The 20352-nt window shown below is 44.1% G+C and overlaps 4 protein-coding genes across 4 annotated transcripts; 3 read left to right on the top strand and 1 right to left on the bottom strand.

The window, feature by feature from the left end:
• Nucleotides 1–506: 506 nt before the first annotated feature.
• Nucleotides 507–2094, top strand: LOC125509493 (pentatricopeptide repeat-containing protein At2g36730). The gene has a single exon (XM_048674474.1). The coding sequence runs from the start codon at nucleotides 569–571 to the stop codon at nucleotides 2060–2062; it is 1494 nt and encodes a 497-aa protein (XP_048530431.1). The 5' UTR covers nucleotides 507–568; the 3' UTR covers nucleotides 2063–2094.
• Nucleotides 2095–3993: 1899 nt separating this feature from the next.
• LOC125509494 lies at nucleotides 3994–8534 on the top strand. Its single transcript, XM_048674476.1, has 9 exons — nucleotides 3994–4208; nucleotides 5325–5430; nucleotides 5526–5883; nucleotides 6871–6942; nucleotides 7029–7093; nucleotides 7311–7461; nucleotides 7560–7637; nucleotides 7729–7818; nucleotides 8078–8534. Exons 3-9 carry the CDS (start codon nucleotides 5626–5628, stop codon nucleotides 8198–8200), a joined length of 837 nt encoding a protein of 278 aa, XP_048530433.1. The 5' UTR covers nucleotides 3994–4208; nucleotides 5325–5430; nucleotides 5526–5625; the 3' UTR covers nucleotides 8201–8534.
• Nucleotides 8535–12326: 3792 nt separating this feature from the next.
• LOC125509489 (activating signal cointegrator 1) lies at nucleotides 12327–15351 on the bottom strand. The gene is made up of 4 exons (XM_048674471.1): nucleotides 15119–15351; nucleotides 13577–14209; nucleotides 12999–13097; nucleotides 12327–12898 (listed from the first exon to the last, which is right to left on the bottom strand). The coding sequence occupies exons 1-4, from the start codon at nucleotides 15278–15280 to the stop codon at nucleotides 12548–12550; spliced, it is 1245 nt and encodes a 414-aa protein (XP_048530428.1). The 5' UTR covers nucleotides 15281–15351; the 3' UTR covers nucleotides 12327–12547.
• A 106-nt stretch (nucleotides 15352–15457) lies between these two features.
• On the top strand, nucleotides 15458–19646 carry LOC125509492 (membrane-embedded CAAX protease MroQ-like). The gene is made up of 10 exons (XM_048674473.1): nucleotides 15458–15785; nucleotides 16090–16178; nucleotides 16318–16425; nucleotides 16537–16619; nucleotides 16938–17071; nucleotides 17690–17739; nucleotides 17834–17926; nucleotides 18008–18099; nucleotides 19060–19166; nucleotides 19319–19646. Exons 1-10 carry the CDS (start codon nucleotides 15534–15536, stop codon nucleotides 19358–19360), a joined length of 1050 nt encoding a protein of 349 aa, XP_048530430.1. The 5' UTR covers nucleotides 15458–15533; the 3' UTR covers nucleotides 19361–19646.
• The last annotated feature ends 706 nt before the right edge of the window (nucleotides 19647–20352 follow it).

The following is a 20352-nucleotide window of genomic DNA, read 5'->3' as shown; positions in this document are numbered from 1 at the left end:
GACCCCCATAACGTCCGCTCAGCTACCTCGCCTCCATAGCGCTGCAGCCATATACGATGAGTTGCTCCCGCAGCCGATTTGCAAGAAAGTGCTAGGCCTCTCATCGATGACGCCAGACTCCTCGTCCTATCATGTCGTCGTCTATGGCACGCTTGCTCCCACCCACCGGCGACCACCGCGTCTGCCTATTCCTGCACGAGGACGCGATGCCCCCAGAGTTAGTCGTGACCGCTTCGTTTCTGTTCCTCGACTTGCCAGCCGACCTCGTTGGCATGGACATCGCCGCCGCTGGCAGGATCTTGCTCGAGTGGCAACGAGAGTGGACCGGCAGCGGAGGTGCTCTCCTGGAGTGGACGAAGTGGTCGTCGGTTTGCAACAGGGGTGTAGTTGCGGTCCAACCTTCTGAAACTGTGGTCGAGTTGCAACAAAATGGAGTAGGTGGAGTTTATGGACCGACCACTGGGGCATTTCAGCCCAGCCCAGCCCAGCCCAGCCCAACAAAACCAGCCGCGGTCTACCTGCGCAAACGGCGTGACGGCGTCGAGCACGAGCACGAGCACTCCATGGCATGGCCACTTCCCTGGCCGCTCTCATCGCCGGCGCCGCCACCGTGCAGCAAATACGGCAGCTCCACGCCAACCTCCTCACTTCAGGCCGCCTCCCCTCCCTCGGCCCTATCCTCCTCCGCCGCCTCATTTCCCTGCCCTCTCCCCACCTCCACCACGCGCAGCGCCTCCTCCTGTCCCTCCCCTCTCCGCCCCTCGCGCTCTTCAACCTCCTCCTCCCCCCACTCGCCTCCTCGCCCGATCCCGCCGCAGCGGCCCGCCTCTTCGTCCACCTCCGCCGCAGCGGCCTATGCCCTGACGCGCACACGCTCCCGCACGTTCTCAAGGCCCTCGCGCGCCTCGCACCGGGATCCCTTCCCCTCGTCGCCTCCACACACGCGGAGGCCGTCAAGGACGGCTTGGACTGCGCCGTCGTCTACGTACGAAACGCCCTAATGGCCGCCTACTCGGCCTGTGGCCAACCGGCGCGCGCCATGCAGGTGTTCGACGAAATGCCGCGCCGGACCGTGGTGTCCTGGAACACGGCGCTCACTGCCTGCGTGGACAACGACTGCCACGACCGGTGCGTTGGCCTGTTCTCTGCGATGGTAGAAGCCGGGTTCGAGCCTGACCAGACCACGCTCGTGTGCATGATGTCCGCCGCCGCTGAGCTTGGCAACTTGCCGCTCTGCAAGTGGGCGCATGGGCAGGTCGTCGCCCGGCGGCTGGACATGACGCTTCAGCTTGGCACGGCGGCAGTGAACATGTATGCCAAGTGTGGCTTGGTAAGTTATGCCTGGCGCTTGTTTGAGAGGATGCCGGCGTGGAATGTCTGGACCTGGAGCGCAATGATCCAGGGGTTTGCACAGAATGGATTAGCCCGGGAAGCGCTCAAGCTGTTCGAAAGGATGAAGGGTGCATCTGTTGCGCCCAATTATGTCACATTTCTCGGGCTGCTCTGCGCGTGTAGCCATGCTGGGCTGGTCGACGAGGGACGTCAGTTTTTCCATGAAATGCGGCATGTATACAGGATCGAGCCAATGATGAAACACTACAGCGCCATGGTCGATGTCCTAGGGCGTAACGGTCGCCTCCAGGAAGCTTATGATTTTGTTATGGACATGCCTCTCGAGGCTGACCCAGTTGTATGGAGGACATTGTTGGGCGCCTGCCAGATGCACAGCTCCAAGGACTGCATTGACATTGTCAGGAAGGTGCAGGAGAGATTGCTCGAGCTGGAGCCCAAGAGAAGCGGGAACTATGTGATGGTCGCAAACATCTACTGCGATGTTGGATCGTGGGACGAGGCGGCAAAGGCGAGGAGGGTGATGAGGGAAGGGGGGATGAAGAAGATGGCAGGTGAGAGCTGCATCGAGGTTGGAGGGCTGGTGCATCGCTTTATCGCTGGGGATGATTCTTGCCCAGAATATGATCGGGCTTGTAGCCTTGTCCATGAATTGAATCTCAACATGAGAAAATGTGAACTTATTGATGGGAATTCGCTTATTTATGCTTAATGATTACATAGTTTGCATTCTTTACCTGATGATACGTTTGTATATGTTGATTGTGCCACGTCTAACCATTGATGAAATGAAATTGCTTTGCGTCCAACATCTTCAGTAGAATCTCAGTATGATAATACAATCATGTGTACTTGTGTAGGATATTGGTCTGGTCATTCCATCGGAGGGTGATGGAATAGTGTAGTACGAAAATTCCTCGTATGCATAGTAATGCTCTGGATGCAACTATGCTGATAACTGAACAACCAAGTTTTATTAAATTTTCTGGAATTTTCCCTCAAAACAGAAACTTACCCAAGTTTCTTATTTATAAACTTAAATGGACACTGTTAAGTCAAGGTAGCCAACGAACGTGCAGAAATTGTTTATCTTAATTATCGGAGACTCCACATCCCACATCAACAATCTGATCACCAACAATGGCCAGAGTTGGGTAGATTATCTATTTATCTGGATCTCCTTGGCAGCGGTACTGTTTGTGAGAAAAGAAACTATGTGGGATTTATTTTGAACCATCTTCAACGAATGTCAGTCTTGCAAATTGATTGCCGGGTAAAGAAAAAATCAGATAAGAACTCACTGAAGAAAACACATGGACAGCTTGAGATAAAAAACTGAAGGAATAAGAGAAATGTAGGTTTACAGTATCATGTCCACTTGAAATTGACATGATTGATTGATCTGAAATTTGTTTGACTGTATCGTAGGGAAAAAAAGAATTTTTCAAAGATGTCTGACTCAAATTGGGGGGGAGGGGGGGGGTGTTAATGGTCTCAAATATAGTATGAAGAATCTTCAAGAAAAACTTGTATACAATTCAATTATAGAAATCAAACAATTTGCATAAAATAATTTTAAAATTTTAACCCTTTAATTGTGATTACTTTAAAGAATTAGGAAGTTACGATAATTATAGCTTTCTTATCTTTATTATATTTTTTGTGATGTCTTATATTTATTATATTCATAAGAGAGCTACAAGTATTTTCACGCGGGGCTCAGATGGCCATAAGAAAGCTATAATATACTAGCTTTCTTATATTTCCTATACTCCACATGTGATTATTTTTCCTGAATTATCAAAACATAGAAACATAATTTTCACTAAAGTTTTTAGAAGTGAGTTCACACGGGCCTAGGTTATGTTGAGCAATTTCTCTCAATTTGTGAACCAATATGTGGTTGGATGGTTAGGAGAACAGTCACCAAAGTATAAGTCCTAGACTCACATTTGTGTCCGCATTATTTCTGAATTTCCTTCAGCCATTTCGGCGATGTGCGTTCAGTGGAGTAGATGTTTCCGTCGGCTACGAAGGCGTCCGTGGCTACTCCGTCAATCTTAAGATGATGTGTCGGCTCAGTCTCTCAGAGGTGCTCGTGAGGGTAGGATGTGTGTGCGTGCGTTTATAGGTGTGAGTGCATGCTCGTGTATGTGAGCGACTTTGACTGTGTTGTGTTAAAACAATCCCTCAATTTGATGTATTTTCATGTTAAAGAACAACGTCGCACATTGACAAAAAAATCGTTACGAATGCACATTTGAATGGAGACAATCACAAATTCAAACGTCACTATTTCCCTTGCAAAAAATAGAACCATGGCATCCTCATAATAGCATTTCCCACGCAAACGTGTCCATGAACCAATGCTATTGCAGGGACGCGCCAAGAAAAGCCCGGGCATGTGGTAAACATGTCGTTCTCTCCCAATATTGGCTCCTACCTCCCAGGGGCTGCCCGTCCCCCCTCGCCATTTACAAGGGAGCGCCGGTGCCTGCCCGGGTGAGCGCCAAACCTACCCAATAAAAATAATTTCTCCCACGCCTTTTGCTCTCTTTTCATACTACCCACATATGAATAATTTTTTCTAGTGTATTTTATTATTCGTTTCTTGTTGAACGACGCCGCACGGCCAGGGCGCCGCAGGCTGTGGCTGGTTGGCTGCCCGCTCTCGCTGGCAGGTAGGGCCGGGCCGCGCGTCGCGCTGTGTGGAAGGCGACCTACCCGCCCGTGGGCCCCGCGGCGCAGCCCCCCGTCGTGATTGCCGGCATATATTGGCAGCGCCCACCGCACGGGACGAGATCGAGGAGGAGGAGGAGGCCGGAGCCCGCACCAGGCCGCTGGGAGTTCTACCCCTGGTAACGAAATCCCCCCCCCCCCCTTCCTTCCTCCCCCGCACCCATTTCCCCCGATTTTACTCTCTCCGAATCGGCTGCCGCGTCGCGTTGCGCTGGGATTCTGGCGCGGGGGGAGGCGAGATTTGGTCCTGCGGTCTCTCCGTAGCCGCGTTAATTTGCGCGGGATCGGTCGTCGGCGTGGGCATTTCGTTGAATTCGGGCGGAGGTTTCGGCGAATTCGATGCGATAGTGGTCGATTGTGGCGCTGGGGCTCCGCGATTGGGGATTCGGAGTCTGTCGGTGCGCTTCGTTTCGCTCGAATCCGTGCTTGGGTTTGATGGTTTAGGCGACATTTCGCTGTCTAAAGGGCAAAAGGAGTGCGAGGAAACTGATTCAATCCCTGCAATTTTTTTTTGGGGCGCGCTCTGCTCTATGCAGTTGGTGTAGATGAGTATTACTGTATTAGATAGTGTTTCCTTAGGGAGACATGATTATTGGCGTGTTAGTCTTTACATCCCTCGTCCTGCATACTCTAAAATTGAGGACGATGGTGGGAGCATCCTTAAGTTCTCATCAACCCAGATTGGGTGAAACAGCATTTTCATCAGTTTTTAGCCATAGTAATTTGATAGGCTTCAGGCTGGTTTTTATTGGCACAAGCGGTGCATATGATACATTTGTACAATTGTTGTGCTGGGAATGTCGTTCTGTGATTAGAATTTGGGAGGATAGAAATGCTATGCTTTTAATTTCTTTTGCTAGTATCCATTATTTTACTATATTGGTTTCCACTGCCTATGATTTACTCCCTCTGTAAACTAATATAAGAGTGTTTAGAACACTAAAATAGTGATCTAAACACTCTTATATTAGTTTACGGAGGGAGTATATGCGAGGCCAGCTTGACGAAAACTATCAAAGTTTAGTCTTCCAGTCTTTGTGAAAACATGTGTATTTCTAGAGAAGGTTGGGATGGACACTGCTATTTGGAGAGCAAAGTTGTTTTACATATAGTAAGCGGTTTAGAGTGTTTGTGGAAAGTAGAAACATTATTTATGAACTCGCCGATTGCTTCATTTTGAGTCTCGTTGTAAGTTAATAGTTCCTGTTGTTACTGAAAGCATAACTTTCGTGCAGAAAGGTGGACCTCTAATATTTGGTGCCTCTTATCTCTCACCAAGGACGCTGGTCCCTCATTGTGGAAATAGGAAAATTTCTTCATCCGCTTCATAATTGTTGAATTGTAGGTTTTCAGCTGTTACGTGCCTATTCTTTCGTGAGTGTTTTTATAAGAAATCATGTCATTTGTTGACTCCTTTTTTTTTCTCTTCCTACCAGGACGCTAAGATTTATTTAGCAATCAGATTCCGGACTCTGAGCAGATCTAACAGGATCTTTAAAAGAGTTCTTTTGTTTGAAAATTTGTTACTTAGTAGAAATGGTGAAGGATCATCTAATGCTGAATGTTGATCGCCTAATGGTGCCTGAACCCATTGAGATCACTGGAGCACCCAAGAGCTCCTCATCGAGGGACACCACTGCACTGCCCATTACAGGGCATTCCTTTTTTGCAGTTGGAGACAGCATGGTTCCTGAAGAAGAACCTCTTCTGCAGATTACGGAGTGCCGTATTTGTCAGGAGGAAGATGACATTAAGAACCTGGAGAGCCCCTGTGCTTGCACCGGCAGTGTAAAGGTTCACATCATTCAATAAACTCTGGTTTTTGTTACTTGAAGTTTTTATTGTTATTAATTCGCATTTGATCAATTTATCTGGAAGCATATGTGATTTGACAAGATTAACTTGTCGCACCAGTGTTTACCTATATATCTATTTGGTATGCTCCTTAGAGCATTTGTTTGGTAGTTTATACTATGTGGTTCTCTGTTAGTCAATCTGGCCTTCTTATTTGTTTGATTAGGGGTCAACACTATCCTTCAAATGTCGGCTATTACTTGGGACACTGATTTGATTAACTTTCCAAAGACATTTGGAAAAAAAAACTCCAAAATATTGTGCTCATGTTACCACCACAAGCAGCATAATTCTCATAATATTTCAGTTATCTCATTGTTTGCAGCTTTATCAACTTAGCAGGTACTAAGTATATCTTGTTAAACAAGAACTGACTAAAAAATCATTGATTTTCCTATCTCAGAGCTTAGTTCATTGCGTAGTTATATTGTTGTACTGTTTATCCTTCATGGCATAGTTCTCTTGGCGTCCATATTTTGTTGAAGATTCCTCTTGGTGTTCTCTAATCATCATGCTTTGGAGCATATTCATTTGACGTGCGTATGGACCATTTAAGATAGACAATAGGCAATTTGCAAATGTGATTCATCCTGGATTGATATGTCACGATTCTTTGAAACCTGAACGAGATTGGATGTTTCTACTTAGTAGTGCTCTATTCTTTGTGATCTCCCTCCCAGCAAATCATACATTTTTCTTATATTTGTACCTGAAAAATGGAATCAAGCTTTCTCTCTGTTCCATCTGTGTCCACGCCAGTCCTTATGCCCTTAACTAATAGATCTCCAAGTTGATTCTTGTTGGGTTGTTGCCATGCTTGTCCAATATGTTTATGAAGCTAATTTTCTTCATCTTTTTATATGAAATTTGGGTCTCTCCCTAGGTAAAGTGTATGGATAATGTTCTCACATATTTTATTTTGTGCAGTATGCGCATAGGGCTTGTGTACAAAGATGGTGCAATGAGAAAGGAGATGTCACATGTGAAATCTGCCATGAGGTGAATTTATTTTTAGATGTTCTATAAAGTATGCCCGTCCCACCAGATATGACTCTGAACTGATGTTGGAAATTACCTTACTGCAGCCGTATGAACATGGGTACACTGCACCTCCCAGACCCCATCCTGACGAAACTACCATCGATATAAGGCATGGCATAATTTTGTAGCATTCAAGACATAGATACTTGATTCTACTTCATAAGTCATTTTATTCTGTATGTCTGGTGTCATGTTTATATATACTCCCTCTGATCGAAAATAAGTTTCGTGGTTTTAGTACAAATTTGAACTAAAACCACGACACTTATTTTGGATCGGAGGGAGTAGTATTCAATTGTTATTTACTCCTTTTTTGGTGTGTGCAGTGGTGGCTGGACCATTACTGGTACAGCATTTGACTTGCGTGATCCTAGGATCCTGGCAGTAGCACAAAACCACATTATGGAAGCTGAATATGATGATTATTCAGCCACGAATGCCAGCACTGCTGCCTTTTGCCGATCTGCTGCTCTTGTCGTGAGTTCCTGCACTGCAGTCTGCAGATTTATTTACCTTTATTGAACATGTAATAGCATGTTTGTTGCCTACTTATTTATGTTTTCCCCTGTGTTCAGTTAATGGCTCTCCTACTACTGAGGCATGCATTGACTCTAACTGATGAAGACGATGATGACACTTCAGCAATGTTTTCAGTAAGTGGAATACTCTTTTAAGATATGCCAGAGGCACCATCTCTCCGCACATTATCATCAGTATTCATATCTGTGGTTCATTGTTTGGCAGCTTTTCTTACTGCGTGCGGCTGGTTTTCTTCTCCCATTCTATATAATGGCTTGGGCAATTAGTATATTGCAGCGTCGCAGACATCGACAGGTTAGTACATCACCGCCATCATATGCATCTTTCTTTTCTTTGCTGCTTCTGCATTTGTTTGGAACACCTTATAATGCTGCATTGCCATGTTCCTTGAGCTCTGAATTCAGTTAGATCTGCTTTGTTATCCTATATGAGTTGTTTGAAGTTGAGTTACCAAATCTTGTCTTTCTTATTTGATGTGTTCCTTGTCAAAATTTGCACTTGAGCCTATGTAACCACTAACTTGCTCGCTGTTTTGTACGGTACTTATGTTCAGGAGGCAGCTGCGTTGGCAGCAACTGAGGTGGCATTCATCCTTCAGTCTGGGCAAGGAAGAGGAGTGCATTTCACCATAGCACCAGATTCTCCTGCCACGCCCCAGCACGAACCACAACCTTGAAGATGTCGTGCCGATGAGCGACCGGCTGGCGGCTGCGGCTACATTGGATTGCTGGCTTGCGCGAATCACCAAAGGAGTTATGGTCTGCTGCCACTGCAGAGCCATGTTATTTACGTACTTTACGTCATTGCCCTGAGTGTAACGTTCTGAGACGTGTCCCTGTTTGTGCTTCCGGATTCTGTTAGGGTTGGCGTTGGCCAGGGAGTCTCGGTGAGTGGTGTGTATAAAGTAAGAAAGCCATTTGGACCGTGTATGTCGGTCCCAACTGTTAACTTAAAAATATATAGCCGACAGGCGGCTTTTCTGAAGGCCACTGTTTTGCCTATAGTCTTTACATGCTTGTTGTTTTTACAAGAAAAATATGTACTCTTGCTAGAATTGTATTATTAATGTCCCGAGTAACATGAATTGGTAGTGCTTCTGCGCATGATCTTGGTTCCTCGACTGCAAAATGTAGCGGCGCATGATCTCATTGCTAGGGTAGACAGTGTTAGTGGATCAGTACGGTGCTTATACTCTCCCGAAATGAAATTTTTGCGACCCCATATGCAACTGGGCCATGCGTTGCTGGCACTTATGTGGTGATCCACTCCTGTGACGTTAGTGACCGTATTTTGAGTATTCCTGAGGGACGGATTGAAATGTGGAAACCATCAAATAATGCATTTTTAGTGATGTAGGTTTTCCGTAATTTTATCATTGTCATGCAGTTTTTTTGAATTTTGATTAAATTATAGTCAAATTTCATACTTGTTGTCAAAATAAAGTTAAATTCTCATTTTGAAACATGAAATTTAGTGTTGGTTTTCAAAATTTCAAAATAGAAACCTTATTTTCTAAAATTAAAAATAGCGTATTAATTTTCTTTAAAAATAATTATTATCTTACGCCCAAATTAATATTTTTTATCAAATACTTGTCAAAATAGGAATCTCATTTTTGAAACATGAAAAATGGGTGCTATTTTGAAATCATGCTATCTTGAAAATTGTTGATTTTGAAATATGAAATAAGCATGTTCATTTTAAAAAATATATAATATTTTTGCGCTGAAATTTAAGTGTTTTGGTCAAAATAGAACCCTCGTTTTCGAGAACTGTAAATAGCATGCAGGTTAAAATAGAAACTTCATTTTCGAAATATGAAAAAATGGGGGATATTTTGAAATCATGCTTTCTTGAAAAATGTTGGTTTTCAAATCAGAAATAAGCATGTTCATTTTAAATAATATATAATATTTTTGTGCTGAAATTTTAGCATTTCGATCAAAACAGAACCCTTATTTTTTAGATTTGAAAATAGCATGCTGATTTTCATAAATTTTATCCTTTTTTACGTGCAAAATTCGTAATTTTGATGAAATTCTGGTCAAAATATGAAACTAACATGCAATCCACACGAAAAAGGGTTAAATTTGCTTTTCAGGAAATTGCATCTTTTCGAAATTCTACTAAAAGAAGAAACACCATTTTGACATTATAGTCATATTTTTACGACCATATATCAAATGTTGGGCAAAATTCTAGTCCAAATATAAATGTTGGATTGAAAATTTGATTTAGAGTCTCAGAATAGCATATTTTATATTCTGGTGTGAAATGAGCTGAGTGTATCGTAGCCCTTAGTGTAGTGAATAAAAAATAGCAAAATCGCAGTATTGATTGCCAAGCTAGTACATTTTGAAGGAGGGTAGCAGGATGGTTACACTACAGGCCACATATATGTACATTTACATGCCAAGTAGGTCACAAAATACAAGGTGGATGATCTTCATATACAGTTAGACCCAAAAGTTGATACTACAAAGTTCATTACTGCATAACACCTACCGTTAACACATAAGTTCATACTGGATACTACATACATATCATAGTCTGCCATTCAATCAGGGTTCATCACATGGGCCAATGAAGCATCAGACCACTGGTCATGTTGACCTGAAGGAACCTGAACAGAGTCTTTTCATCTTCTTTCATCATGGCGTCCTCGACAACTTTTTGCCAGTTCTGCGTCATGATCGCTCATCTTTTTAGAACCTTCGAAATACTTGTCGGTGACAGACACAACCATGCGTTTATACAGATAATCCTTTTATCTCAGAGTTATTGGCTTACCGTGCGGAAATGCAATTTGGTGCGCGAGCTGAGATGCTCTCGATATCTATGCCGTGAGTCAGCCTCGGGATTAGGAATGACGCACGTATTTACTCCCGTATATGGATGTATTAGTCATTTTTTTGGGAAGGACAACCCACGCATGGCCCATGTTCATTTATTCGCTACCTACCGGGGTGTTCTCATGATTTCCTGCGCGTGCTCCCCCATGACGGCCGTCGGCGCTGCTGCCATGGACGCTCACGACGAGTGGAGGCGCACCAGCTCTAGCAGTTTGACCTGACGCAAGAAGCCTGCTAAGTGTGCTCATGCTGGTAGTCGCCATCGCCGCCACAGGCGCGAAGGCACCACCTCGTGTTCAGGCGCCTGAACCTCCGGCTGGACGCCGGCGGTGGCGGCGAAGACACTACCACTGCTGCAAGCGATGCGCTCGCACGGCAAGTTGCCCTCGATAGCCCGCCGTTTGGCGACGTGTAGACGACTACCCAAGTTCCATGTAGGCTCCCCCGTACGGTGCGCAGCCGCCTTTGCCGCGTCCGTCGTGGACGCGGTTGTCCTGCACGCTCACGCCGGAGCAGACGGAGAAGATGACCCTGTTAGAAATTTTTGGAGCCAGAGTTGCACCTCCCAACAAATAGTATCAGCCCTGATTGGAACAGGACGAGGCGCGACAAAGCTAGCCGCTGCTAGTCTCTTAACTAGGTGCCCCCGTCACCGGCTCGTCGGTGAAGCCGTGTTGCCCAGACGTAGGCATGTAGCACTACAGATATGTGAGAGAAGGAAACATGATGGAGGAAGAGGAATTGAATCCATAGTGCTCCTGTCCAACGCGCTAATGCATCTCAGCACGTTATATTATCGGGTTTTTTCGAAACAGAGGTAAAAGCTTTGCCTTTTTCATTAATTAAGAAGAAGATAGCTGCCCAGTTAATTGCCGGAAAACTGAGCGAAAACCGATACATCGAGGGCCAAGCCCACACTAGAACTCAAACACCTAACGCCCGACACCGCGGATGACGCCCCGCAACAAGCCAACCCGCGAAACCTCATGCGAACTACTCCCAAAATAAAAAATCGTAAATGTAATTGAATTCATCAGGACGATGGATTCAATCTTTCGTCTAGCTCGTGTTTGTTGCCGCAGCGTGCTGCACGGCCTGCACCTCCACACCAGCTTGCCCGGGGACAAGACAGTCGCCTGCAGGCCTGCACATGAGAAGGATGGATTGACGCTTTGATCTGGCACCAGAGCAGAGGGAGAGGTCAGCTACGGAGGCAGCAGCCGGCTAGACATTATTACGGTGAGAGAGAGACGTAAGGGAGGACGCTGAGTGCCTGACAGTTGGCTTCCTGTACGTGGTACATGTCAGTACATTATGTATTCTTTTGCGTATAGGCTGTGGTATTTCCTCAAAAACTGAATTTGGCTCACATCACGATGCTCTATTGAATGGTATAGATAGCAGGAGCAGCTGGGCTCGGGAGCCAAAACGCTGTTCTCCTTACCGTGATGCTATGTGACTAACTATGGACAAATCGTTATCTCATGTAATAATTGAGTCTGATTGTCAAAACCTTTGCAACTTGTGGATGCAAGGTGATGACATGTGCGTCGGATGGCAAGTTTTCAGAGAGATGTGGTCTTATGTCTCGAGTTTTCAGGGATTCAAACTTGTCTACACTTGTATAGGAAGGTCAATGTGGCCGCTCAGCTTTCTGCTACACTCCTTTTCCTTAGATGTTAATCAGTGTACTTTTGATGTAATCCCTGAGTTTCTGATTGAGCCTGTTCAATCAGATATGATCCGCTTGAACGAATAAAATGCCTAACGGGCAGTTCTCAAAATAAAGGGTAGACAATGCAAGAGCTTGCCTGTAAATTATCCAGTGAAATTCACGAAAGACGTGGCGTAGTTGCTGTTTTCCAAATGCCGTTTTGAAGTGCAAGATTGTACAGATAGCACTACAGAGTTCGCCGATCCAGAACATACTTTGGCCAGAACAAGGCAACATTACTGATAAAATACTTGGATTTAGGGTCATAATTTTTTTAACCTCAGTGCTTGACCTTCTGCTTATAAGGTTCAAGACCCCACAAAGCCTACCCGGCCTGACAACTTTCCAAAATACCTCTAGCTGGAAACTTGACCAGACCACAATCCAACCCGTATGAAATGGGATAATTAAGTACAATGTGAAGGCACTCGAGCGCATCAAAATTCGCAGCTACCACTCAATCAAAATCAAGGGAGCACTCATAGTCATCACCTTCACGAACTTGACCGAAGGAACTGTACGCGAGATGATCACCCTTCTTCATCTTGCCACCAAGAAAGCTCTGGGGATCCTTGTCATCATGCTGCACCCTTCCGGTTACCTCCAGGCACAAGCCATTCTTTCCGAGTTTCTTGCTCTGTTTTACCCTGTCAGTTCTTGGCTTCACAGGTCCTGTTTCAACGAAGACTGGTTGCTCTCTGATCGAGGGGCTGGGCTGTATGCGTTGAACCTGATGCTTCTGTTCTAGTGGTCTCATGATCCCTTGGTCAGATTCCGACTCTGCTGCTTCATCACTGTTCAAAATTACCTGCAGAAGATACTTGCAAAATTATATCGGCATCGAAATGTTTCTTTTCTTATTGAAAGCTTCCAAACTGTGAACCGAGCCTGCAGGAACGAGTTACTACCTTACGGCCCACCAAATCAAATGTGACCGTCACTTTCCCCTTTTGTTTTTCAGCTGCATCCTGAGCTTCGTCGTGCACCTTCTTTAGGTTTGTCTTTTCCTGAAGCAAGAAAAACAGAGAACTGCAATAAATGTCTTTGTATATATCATCCAATTAGAACAACTTGCTTTTCAATATCCTAAAAAACAGTCACATAACATCCTATCATTCTCTAATCCATCAAATTACATCTTTTATCATATATACGCATAAAATAGATGATATATGCATAATTTTTAGGAATAAATGACTCTAGAGTTGATTGCTGAAATGGGCTGATTCTGAGCACTAAAGAAAAATACATTGCATAAATAAATCCTATAAAAAATATAAACATAAATTTTCACATTATGGCTAGGTGTCGTATGCAAATTTCGGTTAATAGCTAAAATTCTTTCGGTATGACTTAATCACTAAAATAAAGGACAGTGAAGATCAACAAATGGGAAAGAATCGGAATGAGTGGATATATATGAGTATGAGCCACAAGGGATGAGATGGATGGAACAATGAAATAGAAACAATCAAACGTCGATTACCTTAGATGAGAGCCAACTATTTCCTTCCATTTCAAAATAGTCACTTTGGTCATCATAAACTTTAGTTCTTGCTGCAGAGTTCCTGTCATAGTCAACAAGCCTCTTTGCATAAGCTTCAGCTGCAACTTCTGTGTCTGAAAGAGGAACTCCAACATCACCTAAACCTGCATATGTACTCCCTTCCATCAAGACAAGTGAGCCACAGAAACTACATGGTCCCTCGCCCTCTTGTTCACACACAATTTTTCCACATGATAAGCAGTTGCTAACAAGATTGTGCAGCCGTGCTTGGCATGAACAAGGTTTCCCCTGCTTGAAGACAATAGAACCCTTTGCTGCCTCAGCAAGCGAGATGGCCTTTCCTCCCTTCTTTTTTGGACCTCTCTTGGAGGCAGCATGGGTCTCAGCAGCATCTGATTGACTCTTGGAACTCTGACTAGAAGAAGATGCTGGATCTTTTTGTGTACGTGTCTGTTTCTTTGTTTGGGCAGTTGCTGCATCAGCAGATGGCTTCAAATAAGGCTGGAGGTTAGACGACTGCGAGCTTCCAGCTCCTTTTGAGGGATCAATGTAGCCCCTCCTCTGCAAGTACTCCTGAATGAGGTCCTGCGCAGCTTCTGCTCCAACAATATTCTGCAGAATTGAACACATAGAGCGATCAACATTTTACTTCACCTAAGTAACAGTAGTTTCCACATTCATGGCGTGTGCATAATATAAAACATGATAAGCTGATAAGCAATGGTGTCACTCAGAAGAAGCAGTCTGGAGTACGGATATCAAGGGCACACATTAGTTTCATCATGATGGTATTTGGGCTGAATGTGCCCAGGTCATCCTTTCAACTATTCGAGATGCTCCGCAAAAGACATGCAGACACACTGCCAAACCAATAGTCAATGTACATGCTCACAAGAAAGCAAATCATTTTCATCATACACCACAATACATGTGTCGATCAGATCAGCAAGATAAGGGCAGGCTAACTATGCACTAGCCTAAGTTTCCCTTAAAGATGTAACTACAAAGCTCTAGATTGCCAGCGAACATGCACATATGCATATATTAAGTAATAGAACAGATAAGATGCTCGAAACATACTCACAGCACATTAGGTTACAAAATGGGATTCATGACGATATGATTCTTTAAGCACCATGTTCTCCACTAGCCGCATACAAGTCTAACATGGCACGCTTTGATCATTCATCAGTTTAAAACCAGCAGACAACCCTCAACCAGAAATAGCAAACTGCCAGTGGCACAACGCAGCAACCAGACTATCGAAACTACTAACAATTATCTTCAAGCTCCGAAGGTTGATCTGACATGAAAACCAATCCTAACGTTAGCCAAATTTACTAAAAACCGCACAAACCCTAATCTGAGAAAACCCCCAACCGGATGCAGATCAGGCCGCCGCGTCAAACAAGCGCACACGCGCAGCAAGCCCAAATCAGACGGCCAAGCGCGACGCGATACGGATCATGTGCTGTACGCTATCGTTCCGGTGACGGAGGGGCGTGTGGCGGGGGTACGGACCGCGAGGTAGTCGGCCGCGTCGGGGGGAGGCGCGAGCTCGCAGAAGGAGACGAGGCCGGAGATGAGGCCGTCGTCGAGCTCCAGGGCGCTCCCCGTGCGGCCCCTCAGTTCCTGCAGGGCGCCCTCCAGCCACTCGCCGGACGTGCTCGCCGACGTCGCCATCGCCGCCGCCGTTGCCCACGAGCGCGGAGGTCTCGCAGTAAAAGAACGGGCGTATTGCACTTTGCAACATGGACCCCGAGTTATACGGCAAATAAACGAAGGGGTCTCCCGTCTACGTTTTCCGGCTTTGCACTTGCGTTTTATCCAATTTACAGAAAGGTCCTCACCTTATCCCCACGAGGCCGTGTCGCCGTGAGGCTTCCTTCCCCAGCGAGCAGAGAGAGCAGAGGAGTGAGAAGCGCCCCCCTTTCCGATGGCCTCCACGTCGTCGTCTCCGCTCTCTCTTGTCCTCCTCCGGCCGCTCCCATGCAGATCCCTCCTCCTCTCAAAGCACAGGAAGCCATTTCCCACCCCAAGAACCGGCCGCCTGGCAGCTTCAGCAGCAGCAGGAGCTCAGCAGCGGTTGCTGCGGCCGCCGGAGACCGGCCGCTGGAGCAGGAGCTCGAGGAGCGGCAGAGACTTCGCGTGCTTATCCTACAACAACCCGCCCCCGCCTTCCGATAAGGTGATGCGCGGCCGCTCCATTTCTTGATGCCCTACCCTACTGAGGCTAGCAGCAGTGCTTCTTGTTGCTTGGTGCAGAATTTAGCTTCTTGAAAGAACAGAAGAACTAGTGTTGAAATTTGAAACACGTCCAGTGCATCAATAGAAAAATGTGGCCGATGCATCGGTGAAACATCAATCTATGTGCAACGATATTATCTAGCCATGGAAACTTACTGAACTCTAGTTGGACTGTGAATATGCCTGCCTTTCTGATCTTGTCCTGCTGACAATCAGACTCTGTTGCGTTATTTGGATGTAAGCAGGATTCGAACGAGTGGCCCATCCTTCGCCGGTGGGATGTGCCGTGGGAGTGGCAAACTGTTGTGCTCAGCATGGTGGGCTGTGGAGTAAGGTACTCTTATCCTGCACACCGGATGGTTATTTTCAAATAAGTATCTATCTTGTATATGCATGCTGGTTGTGGTTGGTGATGCCTATTTGCAGTTTGGCATGTTAACCCTAAGAAAGTATCCTGAGCGTTCTTTAGACAGCTTTGCTCTGACAGGATTGGTTGAGCAGTCAATATTGCAATACGTAGGGTTTTCAGCCGCGGGGGCAACTATAGATGAGAAGGCAGAAATACTGTTCCTCGGACAACTGTATGGATCTATTCTTGCTTGATACTTTTTATGGTAGTGTGTACATACGAAAGGATGGATGTTGCCCATTTCAAAATATTCAATTCTGTTTATTTTTGTTGTCTTATGCAGTAGCGTGACTGCTGTTGTGCTTGGTGTTATATTTAGCATCACCAATACCTTCCGACCATTCCCTGATGATGTCTTCCGTTACGGTCAGGACATTATCTTATTAATATGCTTACTTTTAGTTCATTTGATCTTGTGCAAAGAGAGTGGTGCATTCTTTCCTGTAGACTAATTTTTTCAACTGTCAGAAGTGCTGTCGGTTATTTACTGCAACTGGAGTTTCCTTGTAACTATGAATTTAAGAGTTCCTCTTTTTCATGAATGCTGCTTTTAACACTTTAGTCAAGGTCAAAGATTATTTTTGTGATTTTTTGTTAGGAAGTAAGTTGACACTGTGTTTGGGACTAAAGGCTTTGTTGTTGTTGTTGTTGAAGTAAGTTGACATTGTAATTTTGACCTTTCAGATGTCAAAGAACCATTCAAGCTGCAAAATGGCTGGCTTCTGTGGGCTGGTATTGGCCTCTTTGGTGCAGTCATTTCCATTGCTTTAGTTGGAGCTGCCATGACCTATCTGAATGGTGCACCTCCAGAGAGAGAGGTCAGGCTCTGTCATATGCGTTTAGCAGACAGACTTTTCTTGTGCATCATCATCTATTAACCGTTGCTCCTTACACTTCTGTCACCTTATAGACTTACACTAGTCTGACTCCATTCACCTTTAATTTGCACCCCGATTTGTTCATTGAAAAGTAAAATGGTAAATAAAGCATTTTGTTGGACAGTTCAGAATATGCCAAATGTAAAAGTTCTTCCTAAGAATCTGTTTTGTTTTCATATGGCCAATCTTTTGACGTATCTTTATGTAATCACTTTTACTCATGCAAGACTTACTCAATATATTCATAACCTGAGACTATTCTATATGTTCTCTGTCAAAAAAGAAAGACTGTCCTATACTTTGGAGTTAGTACGAAACTATTGTCAAATCAAAAGATACATTTGCCAGAACAGAGAGCTATGTTGTTAAACATTTGGAAACATAGATTCTCTTATTTTCGGTTGGCAATTGATTTCTCTGAGATGCCTTATAATTTTGGATGTTCAATTTTTTTATACCTATATGTTGTACAACTACTGCAGTTAACCCATTTAATGGGTAGTGGGTACTACTACATGACTACTGATCTATTTCTGGACTCTCTCTTTGTTATCGCAGAAGGACTCACTGGTCCTTTTACTGCCCCTAATTGGCTCATCAACTCTCAGGTAGCATCTCACTAGCTTTTTTGTTTTACTTGCCGGCTGTCTATACACCAGGCTATCAGAACTTTATTTATTTTTCAAATTTTAAAATTGGTAGCACTGCCTATTTGGTGGGAATAACTGGAGTTCTAGCACCAATTCTGGAGGAGACTGTGTTCCGAGGATTTCTAATGGTGTCCTTGACTAAGTGGTAAAAGTTGATATTGTATTTATTTTTCTAGAGCCTGCAGTTTTGCATGTCGGTGTATTGAATAGTTTGCTATTGGTACAGGTTTCCTACTCCAGTCTGCGTGATTCTCAGTGCTGCTGTATTTGCCTTCGCTCATTTGACACCTGATCAATTCCCACAACTGTTTGTACTTGGTAATTTTCTAGGAGACTCAGAACTAATGTGGAAAACCAAGTGAATTCCATTTTTGCCATCTGTGCATGAACATACTTAGGGCTCCTTTGATTCAAAGTATTTTCTTAGGAAATTTTAGGGATTAGAATCCTTAGGAATTTTTCCTATGTTAGTTGTTTGATTCATAGGATTGAATCCTATCGGAATTTTTCCTAAGGATTTCTTTCTACTACCTCCCATAGGATTTCTAGCATCCACTCAAACCTCTTTGAAAGAATCCTTTGTTTTTTCAATGATGCAATCAAACAACCCAAAATCCTGTAGGATTGAAATCAGATGACATTCCATCCTATGTTTTTCCTGTTCCCACGTTTTTATAACCCTGCGAATCAAAGAGGCCCTTAGTTGCCGACAAACTTTGCCATATGGTCCATGTTGCTGTATGGGATGCTGCTGTTGGGACTTCCCCATATTGGGGGCAAACCAGCAGCGCATGGCACCCTGCCACCAGTAGCGAGTCCAGTGCACACATATTTAGGGGAGCTTCATGTTAGAGATAAAGTCCCCATATCAGTCTATCTGGTAGCAGGAAATTGATGGTGGGGCAGCAGTTCAGGATAATTAGGAAAGAGGTAGTATAGGACTTGAATTAGTTCCCAGTTAGTCTCAAGTCTTATGGGATCAGATTAGGTGGTAGTTATCCTGATGTGAACAATATTCAATATCAGCTGTTGTGTTTACATCTGGTGTAACCGTTATGTGGTATGTTATAATTGTTGTCTTCTCTTCTAAAGAAAGAAGCCAAAACTGGCTACAGAAATGTGACAAACGAAGCTGTTACGATGAAACAAAGAACAAGCACAACATGCAACATTTTGTGAAATTTGGTCTGAGGACTACAGTCTGTCAGTGGTGTCTTCTTCAGGACAAATTATCAGTTTTACCATTATGTTGATACAAATTTTCTAAATGTTCCGCAGGTGTTGCACTGGGGTTTACATATGCTCAAACTCGCAATCTTCTAGCTCCTATTACAATACATGCATTTTGGAACTCGGGAGTTATACTACTGCTAACCTTTCTTCAGGTACGTCTTATCATTTGTGTCAGTAATTTGCTGGATGAAAATGCTAAGGAAATTATGAGTTGATTAACATGCAGAATAGCACATGAACAGGGGCAGCTAATTCATGTTCCCTTCTTCCTATGTAACTGACATATGATCTTTTATTGCTTCAGTTGCAAGGATACGATATCAAGGAGCTATTGGGGACGTCTTGAAGTCTTTATAACCGTCCAGATTTTAGCTTTGTGCATATCCTTGAGTAACTTCTGCAAAAAGATCTGGAAGAACAATGAGCTTTCCTTTATTCGACTGCTTAGTGTATGATCTTACTCGGCAAGGCACACAATGTATGGTCTACAAGATGTCTTACAAAATATGATTATGTATGGTTCGTTTCATACTACTGCCAACCTACATGGTGGAAAATGTTCAATCATACAAATAGAAAATACGGTTATTGCTATAAGAAATGCGTTGTACGTGGCTTTCAGGTTGGCTCAAGTAATGGTTCTTCCTTGCAAGTGGGCAATGGATGTTCATACCATGCTAGGTGCATTAAGTAAAACTTATACCAATAAATCTATCTCACTGGCATTTTCTATTATTTTTTCTTATGGATGTACTGTGTGAATGGAGGGAACTGCAGGTATGCACCAAGTTGTTCTTTCTTTGCTACATGATTGACATGCTCTGGTTTGTCCTATCTAGTAACTTCTTTTGAGTAAAGAGGTTGATGTTAACGGCTTCATTATACTATCGGGAGGTCAGATGTTGCTTTCTGGGCCAGTCCATTTCAGCCAAAAAAATAATTTAGGCCGTGCAATGTAAGTTCTGTAGTGTGCATGGACAAACAAATTATGAGGATGCATGAAAAATGCTCCTTTGAAGATAGTAAATTAGCAAGATATGTGTTGCTGGCACCACATATTTGCTCAATAGGGTTGTAGGAAAAGGAATGCATAAAAACTGGAGTTGATTTTTCATTTCCTTTCTAAAAACTATCTGATTCATGGAAGCTCTAATGACTCGTATTTAACCAGCTTTGCAAATGCGAATGTAATCCAGGGCCAGAGTTGTTAAGATGAAATGGTCAAATTTCCTTTTACATTTCACAGTAACTCAGTAAGTATCTGTTTTTATATGCTCCTAAGATATAAGATATGGAACATCTGTAAGCTCTCCAATGGCACACTTTGGCTGCAAATTT

The sequence above is a fragment of the Triticum urartu genome, chromosome 5 (assembly GCF_003073215.2).
Source record: "Triticum urartu cultivar G1812 chromosome 5, Tu2.1, whole genome shotgun sequence".
NCBI lineage: Eukaryota > Viridiplantae > Streptophyta > Magnoliopsida > Poales > Poaceae > Triticum > Triticum urartu.
Note: the sequence above shows the minus strand (reverse complement) of the source record. Positions and strands in the feature narration are given on the sequence as shown.